Source organism: Nilaparvata lugens, chromosome 10 (assembly GCF_014356525.2).
Source record: "Nilaparvata lugens isolate BPH chromosome 10, ASM1435652v1, whole genome shotgun sequence".
Taxonomy (NCBI): domain Eukaryota; kingdom Metazoa; phylum Arthropoda; class Insecta; order Hemiptera; family Delphacidae; genus Nilaparvata; species Nilaparvata lugens.
Genome location: NC_052513.1, coordinates 4,760,815 through 4,774,245, shown reverse-complemented (window position 1 = coordinate 4,774,245; position 13,431 = coordinate 4,760,815). Strand labels below are relative to the sequence as shown.

Here is a 13,431-nt window from a genome sequence, read left to right as displayed (position 1 = left end):
TGGGCCAGACAGCATGAAGCGTTTTTCAGACGTTTTTTGGAGGAGTCGGCAGGGCAGAAAGCTCTACGATTGACTGATTATCAGCTGAGATTGGGCTGGCCTTCAGGAATCAGCTGATAATCAGCTAATCGGAGAGGTTCCTGCCCTGCCGACTACTCCGAAAAACGCATGAAAAAAGCGTTATGTGGCTTTTTGTGGTGGCTCGAGCCGCCGATTTTGTTAGCCACCAGACTGTCGCGCCACCACGTCATACCATTGAGTATTATCTGTCATTGCACACTAGAGCCACCAGCTTCCAGCCACCAGAAAATCATCTCCAGTTCAGTTTCAATTCAAATCAAGTTCAGTACAGTTAAGGTTTATTCTTGAAGTTGAAAGCAGACCAGCTATATGGGACATGTCTTCAAAATTATGTGCAGACCGGGATGTGAAGAAAAATTCTTGGAGAGAGGTGGTAAATCTTTTCATTGAAAAATATAACCTTACAGAAAATGAACAAAATGAATTTGGTAAGTTATATAACCACTTTTCTTGAGCATTATTCATTATATTATTCAACATATGCCAATAGTCCTGCTTCTTCCACGTCCATTCTTCAACTGATCATAAGTTAACTAGTGAACTGGATTGATAAGTCAATCGGTGGCTGCGTGGTGGTGGCTGTAGTGTGCAATGCTATCAAATTTTGATGGTGGCGCTTCCGTGGAATCGCTTCCATGGTGGCCCAGTGTGCAAAAGGCCTAAGAGTACATGTATTATTATTATTATGCATGAATGATTATACTACAGTTTTTTTTATCTTCTCTTATATCGTGTGTCTATGTCTTTTGTGTAGCATATGTCTCTATTTGTAGACAATTTAATTATTTTTACAAGTTATAGATTCCTCTTTTAAGGGGGCAGTGGATGCTTATCAATCAACCAATCAATGAATTTATCCATGCTTACCAGACTCGTCGATGAGCTCATTGCAAGACTTGGTGGTGGCGACAACGAGGGCCGTGGCCTGCATCACGTCCTTGCTGGCAGTGCTCAGCGCGGCCATGTTGGCACTGCCCTTGTCGGCCTTGACGCGGCTGGCGAACACCAGCTGCACTGTGCTGGCACTGATCACCTGCGACGCCACCACCTCCAGTCTGCGCAGTCGCTGCTCCAGCTGCTCTCCGCGTTCCGACCCTACCACTTGGTCCGCTGCTTCCCTGCACCAACAAATCAAGTCGATTCACATTGCTTCTAACAGAACAGCTCATTCATGATTCGTCTGTATACATTCATGAAAATCATACATCATCAGTTAATGAATAGCATTTTTCTCAAGTGATAAAATTTTTAAGTGACATAGTTTTGACGTGGACATTTTTAAGTAATAAATTTTATCATGAAAATCATCAGTAAAATAATAGCAATTTTTCAACCTTACAGTTGTGTTGTGTGTGATATTGTGGTACTTTTCCATAATGAAAACACAAATTTAATTGTCAACCACAAGTTGAAATAAAATAAAAGTGGTTGACAATTTCAATTTGTGTTTTCATAATATCAAGTGGTAAAATTTGACAAAAATACAGATGACTGTATTTTCCACAACAAAATTTTAGTATTAGTTATAATTAGTTATACAGTGTCCCACGAAAGGTTTAGCAGCCGAAGACCATAGATTCTACATTAAATTTGCAACAATAAATGTTCAGTAACATTTTCTTATATTAACCTTGGGTGGCCACTAAATTGTAGAACATGCATGATACACATTACATCATACATTGTGCATGATCTCAATTAATTGAGAACAAAAATAATTTATTTTGTGATTATGTAACTTAATTGATAAACAATCAATGCGTATTCAAATTTAGTTTCAGTTATATTGATCGGTTTGGAGATTAATCAAAATATACTATTAGCATGACCTGTTCCACCCTCTAGGTTTCCTAATAATTGCGAAGTATTGCTACAACGCGGACTAGCTACAGCCGGGTATGGGTCGGGGTCGGTGACCGTACTGACTGGTGGAGATACTGGACCTACACTTCTCCCTCTATCCTGATTCTTTACCCTCTGCTTCTTTCGCGAGATTTTTACTTTCAGGGGAAGAGTGTTTGCCCGTGCCGTTGCTGGCCGATTCGGCCCTCGGCCTTTGGAATACAGGGTGGGTGTTAAGGGAGATTAAGATAACCCTATACAAGGAGACGGATCTGACTATCAGATCCCTACCAATAATTCTATTTATAGAGGTAGTATGCAATCTGAACCAACTGCGAATTGACGGCGAGCAAGCTGTACCTGCAAGCCCGGGATGTGGTTTAGAGAATAGGGTACAGGGTATGAGGTATACGGTATAGGGTATAGGGAACAGAGAATCAATAATAAGATTATTATTCTCTACAGCAAATAAATATCTGCTCAATAATCCGCAATCTGAGAATTGCGCTCTAGCTCTCAGCAAGCTGGACCTGCTAGCTAAATACAGTATATCAATTTCAATTAAGTGGTAATTAAAATTTAGAGGATAAGGTTTTAGGTGTAGGATTTCTGAATCGCGAGCCTGCAGCTGCGAAAGGATTTTCAGCAATTCTGGAACTGCTAAACAGGATTTCCGCACTAGTCTGATGACTGCGCGTCGGTTATTAAGGGCCAGTCTGTAACTGCCCTTAAGGGTATGGGAATCACTCTCAATCGTCCGAAACGCTTTTAAATTAATAGTCAGTATGTCGACTATTATGAGAGGATAGAAAAGATTTTTCACAGACACAGTCTGTAGAATAATATCGGGAAGACAACAGTCTGTCGTTGTCAGGGTAGGAAAGGATTTTTCCAGGTTTTTCCACAAGGAAAATATCGAGTCAGAGACTCCTAACTCAGGAAAAGATTTCAATAGACTTTTCCAAGTAATTGCCAGTCTAAGGACTACCACAAGATCGATCTCTATTTTGCAACTGAGATCACGGGAAAATTCGTGAATTTTCCACAGGTAAAGCCAGCAAATAATATTTGCTATTAAAGAAGACAGGTTTCTCAGAATTTTAGAAAGGATTCGCGGGTCTGAAAACCCGCGACTAGGACGATCTCGAATCTGGAACTGAGATCAGGAAGGATTTTAACACAGGAAGAATTAAGAGAAAGGATGCCGCAGTCTAGAAACTTCGGCGAGGAAGTCCTCAAGCTGTACCTGAGAGCTAGAAGGATTTTAGAATAGGGAAAGTGAAGAGAAAGAAAGAGAAAGGACGTCGCAGTCTACCAACTTCGACAAGGACGAACTCAAGCTGTACCTGAGTTCTCAAGGAAATGATTGGAATTTCCTACTTGGAATTACAGCAAGTCAGAAACTGCTAAGCGAATTTAAAATACAGGGCCACTCTATAGTATGAAAACTAAGCAAGGAAAATTTACCATAAATGATAATAATCTCTCTGCAAGGATAAAAATTAATCGAGAAAACTATTCTCAAAAGGAACAGGGATTTTCCCACAAGAATAAAAATTAATTGAGAAAAACTATTCTTAAAAAGGACAGGGATTTCCCTACAAGAATAAAAATTAATTGAGAAAAACTATTCTTAAAAAGGACAGGGATTTCCCTACAAGAATAAAAATTCAATGGAGAAAAATTACTCTTTAAACTAAAGGCCACCTTACTACAGAGAAGGAAAAATATACGGACTACCAGTCCTGACATACAATTACCTGAAATGACGTGGATACTGATGCGGAGAATAGCGAACCGATCCTCACTTCCCGTATTATAATTAAAAACGTCGTGAAGCGACAGAGTCGAGACTTATGAATTAAGTACTCAAAAATAATCTGCTATAAGAGCCTAGCTAAATTTCCCACTCAACTATTTGTAGCCCAAACTTGAGATCCCTTACAGGTTTCAAAACCAAGGATAATTCGTTCACCCCCAGTGACACGAATTTAGGAAAAATAACCAACAAGAAAGAAAATCCCCCAGGAAGTTCTATCTTCAAATACAGTCGGCAATTCGACATACAATATTCCATTCACTAAAATACAGAATAGAATATTAACCCTATAGTACACCACTATTAGGAGCGCTGCTCGGAACGCAGCCGTACACGAACCCGTTCACCGAACAACTGACTCTCTCCCAGGTCTCCTTGAAGCCACACCGGGTCGCGAAAGTTAGGAGGCCGGGGGAAAAGGGGCTTGCTGACCAATGGGAGTCTGAAAAGACGATCACGCCACTAGTCATGTGACAGGGTTTGAATCCACTAGTGCTGATGATAAGGGTGCAGCTAATGACGACACTGATACTAATTACTACACTAATTCAGGCCGGTAAACAATATTTCTATTCCAGAAATATCATGAAGAGCGATACTGGCCCGACTCGGTAGCCGCTTATCGTTTAGATGATACGAATGCTGCTAATTTAAAGGGGTTGACGGCGATAGTGATAATGTATACATAACTACAAATCTAACAAAATATATCTGGCAGACGATCCTATTCCTATTCTAAAATAGAATAATTTCGCTAATTTTATGCTGGACGACGGCTCTCTATCCGTCACAAAAATTCACTTTGTGACACCCCACTCCTACTAAGGAGGGGGGGGGGATTGGCGTTGAAGGTACAAGGCGACGTTGGGAATACCGGGTATAACCACACCACATCCGAATTGTCCCATGAAGTTCAACCAACAAAGAAAGGAAAGTCAAGTCCAGGGGAATAGTACGTCATATCCGGGAAAAAATAAATTTGGAAATAGAGAGTCGACGTCAACGGTATCTCACTCTAAAGAAATGGACATGAGTTTTAAAATTATGGTGAGGACGGCATAGAGCTATAAATCTGAAATTCCTATGTATCTGGGAGCAGCAGCTGTAATAAAGAAAAATATTTAAAAGGAAATTTCGACGACTGTACTGAATATAAAAGAACGGAGCAAAAAAAGGAAAACAACAACAATAATCCTCTTCAAAAAAAAACTAACCTCCTAATTAATACCTCATTGAAAATAATATGAGATCAATGTCGCACTCTCATCCACTTCCACTTGCCGTCGGGACCGAGCACTTTAAACCTAGGACGGCCGGCCCGTCGCTTACGAGCACCTGGCTTATTGTAAGGTTTGTACAAAATGCGGGATCTGTCAAAAATCGGGGGATTCAGGTTCCTGGAAGTAGACGGTGTCGCTGCTGAAATAGCCGACGCGGGGGCAGATGTCTCTATATCCATCGTGGTGACCTCCGCGGCTACTCCAGTGATCGATGATCCTGATTCCATGTCCTCCGCCGGAATCATTCTATGGTTAGTCAAGACTTCGTGTATCAGTTGAAACGGTACGGGGGGAATAGCCTCGGGAACACGGGCTACGGGTAGAGGGGAAGAAGAGAAGGGATGTGATGCGGGCGGGGAAGAAGTGGTCGAAGATGAAGAAGATGACGATGTGGAGGAGGTACACTGCTGGTGACTGTCCACTCGAACAAACTCATTGACTTCTACTGTTGTTGAGTCGTCTTCCGGATCAGCTAGTAGCTCGTCCTCGTTCTCAGTTGGGACAGGGGATACCACTTCAGGATACGGAAATGTCAGGGAAGAGTCTGTCGAACCGACAGGCGGAAATACATTGACAGCAGAACAAAAGGAGGAAAATTCCGAAATATCTAGTTCTGGAATACTCTGACCGATCTCCGACACCACTTCAGACAACGGTGTTGACAGGGCATATGGCAAGTCGTGCAAATGTCTATTCAAATGGAAAATAATGTATAACACAGCATCGGAATAAGAGAGTGAATCACGATAAAACGGATGGAATCGGAAGTGAAACGCTGGAGCTGAAACCAAATTTTTCAACATGGAATGATCATGAATAAGCCACAAAATACGAGCCCTAAGCGTCGTATCAGCTATCCGACAAGGGTCGAAGAGTAATACAGATGAGTCGGACCGGTTCACAAGAGCGACCACCACCCCACCCATGATTTCAATAGGAATCGCCCACTGCGCTTCAGTAGATATACGGCACAAAGCGCCGCGGCGCTCTCTCACTGACATGTTCCAATGTCGCACCTTCAAACTACGGAACAACACACCATCCTCCCTACTTTTCACATTACGTGAACGCACTTCAGCGATGGATAAAAAGCGATCAAGTAGACCAAGACGAGGCGCCATACTGCTAAGAGAGTCGAAGCACTACTGAAGCAATAGAAAGACGACTAGATGGGCTTATACAAAAATATTCAGGTAACGACAGTGTAGAAAGACAAGATTATCATTATCGGGAACGCGATAAAAGCAACCCTACAATAAACAGATAACAAAAATATCCTGAAAGAAAAGGTTCGAACGTCTTATGCGATGCGACAACGAGGGAAGTAGCGAGAAACTAGTGAATCAACCCTGTCGCGGCATCTAACGGGAAACGTAACAACTAGTTGAATGAAGTGCTGCCCCCGCACCTTGCGCCGTCTAAGGCTAGTATAGGCAACCCGCACTTCACTCCACCAACGCAATTTGCGTTCGCCTGTTCTTCAGAGCTAGATTCCCCCTCCTCCTCCTCTACACATGGGGGTAACAACTTAATGTCTTTCACATGAACAGTCACAGATTTATTCTCTGCTACTTTAACCTTCACTACTGTAGGACTCAATATCTCAACCACCTCCCAGGGGCCTGAGAACTTTGGAGCGAGTTTCGCGGCGAACTGGTCAACTCCCGAAGATAAATAATGTTCTCTCTTATATATCAACTGACCTGGGGATAACTTAACATCTCGCCTCCGAAGATTATAATAACGGCTAGCATCCCTATATGCTTTATCCAAATTATCCACTACAATTTTCCTGGTTTGAATTAATACCTTAATATTTTTCTGTAGCGTGGCCTGACTACTTTCAAAACCCTGCGTACGTGGATCGTCTTGAGACTCGAATGCGGACTCACCTGGAGCCCTCAATTCCCTACCGAAGTTGAGATAAGCTGGAGTATATTGGGTGCCTTGATGAATAGTTGTATTCATCGCAAAACAAAATTCTCTTAAATATCGGTCCCAATCCGAGTGGTTCTCTCCTACAAAGATTTGTATCATAGTTTTGAGTACACGGTTCACTCTTTCAGTAGGATTACAACTAGGAGAATATGGGGGGGTGAAAAACACATTCACGCCATTATCCTCACAATACGAGCGAAAATACTTGCTAGTGTATTGGGTTCCATTGTCACAAATGAGCAACCTAGGTGCTCCATACCGTGTGACAATCAGTTCACGGAAAGCTTTCGTGACTCCTGCGCTATCTGCCTTAGATAGGGCGGCCACTTCCGTCCACTTAGTGAACTGATCTTGAAACACGACTATGTAACGGTGTCCTAACTTGGAACGGGGTAACGGGCCGACTAAGTCAGTACTGACAGTCTCCCAAGGGTGAAACAATTTACGGGGATTTTTCATGCGACCATATGGGGTCCTCTGTTCTACCTTAATCTTAATGCAGTCATCACACCTCCGAACATAGTTGGCAACATCATTAAACAATCCAGGCCAGTAATATAGGCGCGCTATCTTGTCATATGTACGATATATGCCAAAGTGACCCGCGGTTGGAGCATTATGATTTTGTTGTAAAACTTCAGAGCGACAGCTCACTGGGACACAAAGCTTCCATCCCTCAGCACTCTGCTCTTCCTGGAGCCGCCTCCTAGGCCAAATATGTCTATACAACAACCCATCTCTAACTGTATAGTCGGGGAATTTCTCGGGGTCTGCAATCAGTAATGATTTAATTTTCTTTACCCAGCTATCGTCGTTCTCTCGACCAATAGCGATAGGGGCCACCCCACCCTCAGAGTTCGTTTCTCCCGAAGTGAGCTCCTCCTTACAGGGGGTGCGTGAGAGTACATCTGGGACTATGTTGAACTTCCCTTTCCTATATTTTATTTTCAAATTATATTGTTGCATTTCCATTACCCATCGTGCTAAACGACCAGTGGGATGGGGAATGGCATGCAACCACTTCAAGGACTGATGGTCGGTAATCACAGTAATTTCGTAACCTTCCACATATGACTTAAATTTTCTCAGGGCATATATCACAGCTAGACACTCTTTCTCGGTTGTGGTATATCGGACTTCGGGACCTCTTAAACCCCTACTCGCATAAGCAATAACTTTCTCCTCACCATTAATCTCCTGAGTCAAGACAGCTCCCAACCCTTCGTCGGAGGCATCGGTCTGAATCACAAAGGGCAACTCAAAATGAGGGTAGGTTAATACTGGGGCACAGGTTAAAGCATCTTTGATTTTCTGAAATGCCGTTTCCTCCTCTTCTCCCCACTGCCAATTCACCTTCAACTTTAACAAACGATGTAACGGATTTGCTAGCTCTGAAAAATTAGGGACGAACCTACGGTACCAGGAGGCTAACCCTAGGAAGCTCCTGAGAGATTTAACACGCTGCGGGGTAGGGAAATCTCTAACAGCTCTAATCGTTTCTGGGTCGGTACGGAGGCCTTGCTCTGTCACAATATGACCTAAGTATTTCAGCTCAGATTTCAGAAAATTGCACTTATCTTTATTTATAATTAGACCTGCGTCTCTCAACCTCTGGAAAACCTCTGCGAGATGTTCTCTATGGGATTCAAGAGTCTCCCCTAATACTACCACATCGTCTAAGTACGCGAACGCATATGGTTCGAGTTTAGGCCCTATCACCTGATCTAGCAAACGTTGAAAGGTAGCTCCAGCTGAGTGTAAGCCGAAAGGCATCACTTTAAATTGAAATAGACCTCTGCCCGGCACTATGAAAGCAGTCAATTCTTTACTCTCCTCATCTAACGGAACTTGCCAATAACCACTCTTCAGATCAATAGTAGATATATATTTAGCATCGCGAAGCCTGTCTAAAATACCAGTCATATTTGGGAGGGGGTAAGCATCTCTATGAGTCACAGAATTAAGTTTACGAAAATCAATACAAAACCTTATTTTCCCATTCGATTTTTTTACTAATACGATAGGAGAACTCCACGAGCTACAGCTGGGTTCTATGACTCCCTGTTCAAGCATTGTATCGACTTCCTCATCGATCACTTTTTGCATGATAGGGTTCCTGGGGTAGGGACGAAGTCTGAAGGGTTCAACTCCTTCCTGGAGTTTTATTTTATGTTTCAAGATATGGGTCCGTCCTGGGAGTGAAGAGAATTTCCGGATTTCTTCTTCCAGAAAATTATCGAATTTCTCCTGCTCAGAGACAACTGATAACCTACCTTCCCCTTCCTACTCCGTAATCGGACTCCCTGGGGTTGCATTTCTAATACAGCTCCCATCTTACGCAGATTTTCCACTCCCAAAATCATACGAGGTTCAATATCTGGGACAACTGACACTTGCCACTTATACTCCTTGCCACATACAGTGACCGGTAAAGTGGTCTCTCCTTCTATCTTAAGACGTTTCGCGATCTCACTAGAAACGTATGACTTTTGAGATGAGGTATCTATAGCGGCATTCAGGTCCACCCCCTCTACTCCTACGTACATGTACACCCCGTTATCTCCGACCTCCCTACTTGGTCTAACGGCAGCTACAGTCGACACCTTAGAAGTATTCGCTGAACTCTTACTACCACGTATAGCTCCCACTATCTCTGGTTCCCATTCTACTCTATTATGCCTCATATTGATAGTTAAATTATGCTGAATCATAAATGATACTCCTAGCAACACGTCAGGCTTAAGGCCTTCCATCACTACAGCCTGGAAAGAAACAGAAATATTTTCTATTTTCAATTGGGTAACAACTTTTATCGAGAGGAGAGCAGACTTCCCATCAGCGAGTATCGCTTTATGTGTGCAGTTTTCTTTCCTTACTGACCCCTCACGTTCTAATGCTCTCAGAACTTGTGTACTGATGTAGGATTTTTCCGATCCTGTATCAATCAAAGCGACAAATTTCTGGTTCGCCAAACTCACATCAATGAAAGTCCGTGTATCTCCTGACACGGTTCTGGGGCTTAAAATCTTTGTTGAATGAATAACTGAATTTCCCGACGATCTTTTACTCTGGGACTTACAGTTACACTGATCATGACTTTTCCCACATTCCTTACACTTAGAAAGCTCGGGGCAAGTTGACCTCCAATGTCCTGTCTTTTTACAATTCCAGCACACAGGACCATGACTAGTACTACTCTCTTCTATCACCTTAGTCTCCCGTGGTTTAGTAGTTGCCTTAGCTGAATTTTCTCCCCGTTTATTGTCCTCGATTTTAGTATTCCGTGAGGACAACCTAGAGTGTTTTTCCTCAGCACGGATTGCCTCATATTCCCTAGTTATATCTAACAGTTGGTCTATGTTTTGGGCTCCTACACTTCGGACATGTAACTTATATCTGGGTAATAAATTCTGATACACCCTCTGATATATCCTATCCCCGTCGTAACTTCCTAATCTCCTCATTAAAGTGAGTAGGGCTTCGGCATACTCATCAGCCGGTTCGCCCTCCCTCTGCTTCCTTGCAATGATTTGACTTTCAAGATCGTCACTATAAGTATGGGGATAGTATCGGAGTTTAAACGCCTCTACAAAGTCAGCCCACGTCCTCCACTGGGAGCGACGATTCCGCATCCAGAGTAGGGCCCCTCTCTCCATCAGCTCTGGTAGGGCTATAAGAGATTGTTCCCCGGATATCCCATATGCGCACTGAAGTTCAGTGAGCCTCTCGATAAAACTGGGAGCATCTGATACACCATCAAAACGTAAATTCCAACTTCTTACCTTATCACATACAGCGCCCTGACTATACGTGCCTGAAGAGCGGTGTGGTGCCGGCTCTATACCTGTTGGTCGATTCACTCTGTTGTGGAGGGACGGCTCGGAGTAGACACGGCTTGTGCCTGGGATAGCATCGTCCCGGCGAGTCTGAGAGGTCGCAGCGGTCCGGGACCGATGGTGTTCAACCATCCTCCTCCTCAGCTCCGTCAGAGTCCCCGCTGCCGACAGGCCAAGACTCTCCAGGTAGCTGACCGCTTCCTCCTTACTCAGCCGGTACACCCACGACACTCGAGGATCGGTTTCTCGCTCCGTGGTGTCTGTCTCGTGATCTCCCTGGTCCTCCTCGTACTCTTGGAGTGTAGACTCCTCTGACATCGTGCACTGGGGTTTACCTAACCTTTGCTCACGATCTACTTGGTCGCCAGAGGTCTTAGCCCCACTTGGGAGACGTCAGTTTTATTAGGATGTCCTATTCCACCCTCTAGGTTTTCTAATAATTGCGAAGTATTGCTACGACGCGGACTAGCTACAGCCGGGTATGGGTCGGGGTCGGTGACCGTATTGACTGGTGGAGATACTGGACCTACACTTCTCCCCCTGTCCTGATTCTTTACCCTCTGTCTTTGGCGGGAGGTATTTAATTTGAAGGGAAGTGTGTGTGCCCGTGCCGTTGTTGGCCGATTCGGCCCTCGCTCTTGGAATTCAGGTTGGGTGTTAGGGAGAATTGAGGTAACCTTAACCAAGGATACGGATCCGGATATCAGATCCCACAAATAATTATATTTGTAAAGGTAGTACGCAATCTGAACCAACTGCGAGTTGACGGCGAGCAAAGCTGTACCTGCAAGCCCGGAATAAAGGTTGTAGGTGGAGGAACTCGGGATGGAGTTTAACAAGGAATGATATAGAATTTTTGTTACGGTTTTCGCAATCTGAGACTGCGGGCTGTCGGTGTGCAGACTGAATCTGCGCACCCGGTATTAGATCAATATGATTGGAGGGGCGTAAGAGGTATAAGGTACAGGATATGGTATACCGAGTTAGAGGTATAGGGAATATTTTATCGGGCCTGGGGAATGGAGATTCGTTAATAGGATTGTTCCTTCCTGTAACTAATGGGGTTTGGTTCAATAACTCGCGATCTGTGAATCGCGATAAAGTTCTCAGCAAGCTGGACCTGCTAGCTAAATACAGTATATCAATTTCAATTAAGTGGTAATTAAAATTTAGAGGATAAGGTTTTAGGTGTAGGATTTCTGAATCGCGAGCCTGCAGCTGCGAAAGGATTTTCAGCAATTCTGGAACTGCTAAACAGGATTTCCGCACTAGTCTGATGACTGCGCGTCGGTTATTAAGGGCCAGTCTGTAACTGCCCTTAAGGGTATGGGAATCACTCTCAATCGTCCGAAACGCTTTTAAATTAATAGTCAGTATGTCGACTATTATGAGAGGATAGAAAAGATTTTTCACAGACACAGTCTGTAGAATAATATCGGGAAGACAACAGTCTGTCGTTGTCAGGGTAGGAAAGGATTTTTCCAGGTTTTTCCACAAGGAAAATATCGAGTCAGAGACTCCTAACTCAGGAAAAGATTTCAATAGACTTTTCCAAGTAATTGCCAGTCTAAGGACTACCACAAGATCGATCTCTATTTTGCAACTGAGATCACGGGAAAATTCGTGAATTTTCCACAGGTAAAGCCAGCAAATAATATTTGCTATTAAAGAAGACAGGTTTCTCAGAATTTTAGAAAGGATTCGCGGGTCTGAAAACCCGCGACTAGGACGATCTCGAATCTGGAACTGAGATCAGGAAGGATTTTAACACAGGAAGAATTAAGAGAAAGGATGCCGCAGTCTAGAAACTTCGGCGAGGAAGTCCTCAAGCTGTACCTGAGAGCTAGAAGGATTTTAGAATAGGGAAAGTGAAGAGAAAGAAAGAGAAAGGACGTCGCAGTCTACCAACTTCGACAAGGACGAACTCAAGCTGTACCTGAGTTCTCAAGGAAATGATTGGAATTTTCCTACTTGGAATTACAGCAAGTCAGAAACTGCTAAGCGAATTTAAAATACAGGGCCACTCTATAGTATGAAAACTAAGCAAGGAAAATTTACCATAAATGATAATAATCTCTCTGCAAGGATAAAAATTAATCGAGAAAACTATTCTCAAAAGGAACAGGGATTTTCCCACAAGAATAAAAATTAATTGAGAAAAACTATTCTTAAAAAGGACAGGGATTTCCCTACAAGAATAAAAATTAATTGAGAAAAACTATTCTTAAAAAGGACAGGGATTTCCCTACAAGAATAAAAATTCAATGGAGAAAAATTACTCTTTAAACTAAAGGCCACCTTACTACAGAGAAGGAAAAATATACGGACTACCAGTCCTGACATACAATTACCTGAAATGACGTGGATACTGATGCGGAGAATAGCGAACCGATCCTCACTTCCCGTATTATAATTAAAAACGTCGTGAAGCGACAGAGTCGAGACTTATGAATTAAGTACTCAAAAATAATCTGCTATAAGAGCCTAGCTAAATTTCCCACTCAACTATTTGTAGCCCAAACTTGAGATCCCTTACAGGTTTCAAAACCAAGGATAATTCGTTCACCCCCAGTGACACGAATTTAGGAAAAATAACCAACAAGAAAGAAAATCCCCCAGGAAGTTCTATCTTCAA

General features: G+C 43.1%; 1 protein-coding gene across 1 annotated transcript in view; it reads right to left on the bottom strand.

The window, feature by feature from the left end:
* LOC111046702 (huntingtin-interacting protein 1) overlaps nt 1–13,431 on the bottom strand; it is a 71,775-nt gene that overhangs the window by 5,763 nt on the left and 52,581 nt on the right. Inside the window, exon 18 of the mRNA XM_039436593.1 lies at nt 949–1,199. Within this exon, the coding sequence (XP_039292527.1) occupies nt 949–1,199 (251 nt within the window). The remainder of the gene's footprint in view (nt 1–948; nt 1,200–13,431) is intronic.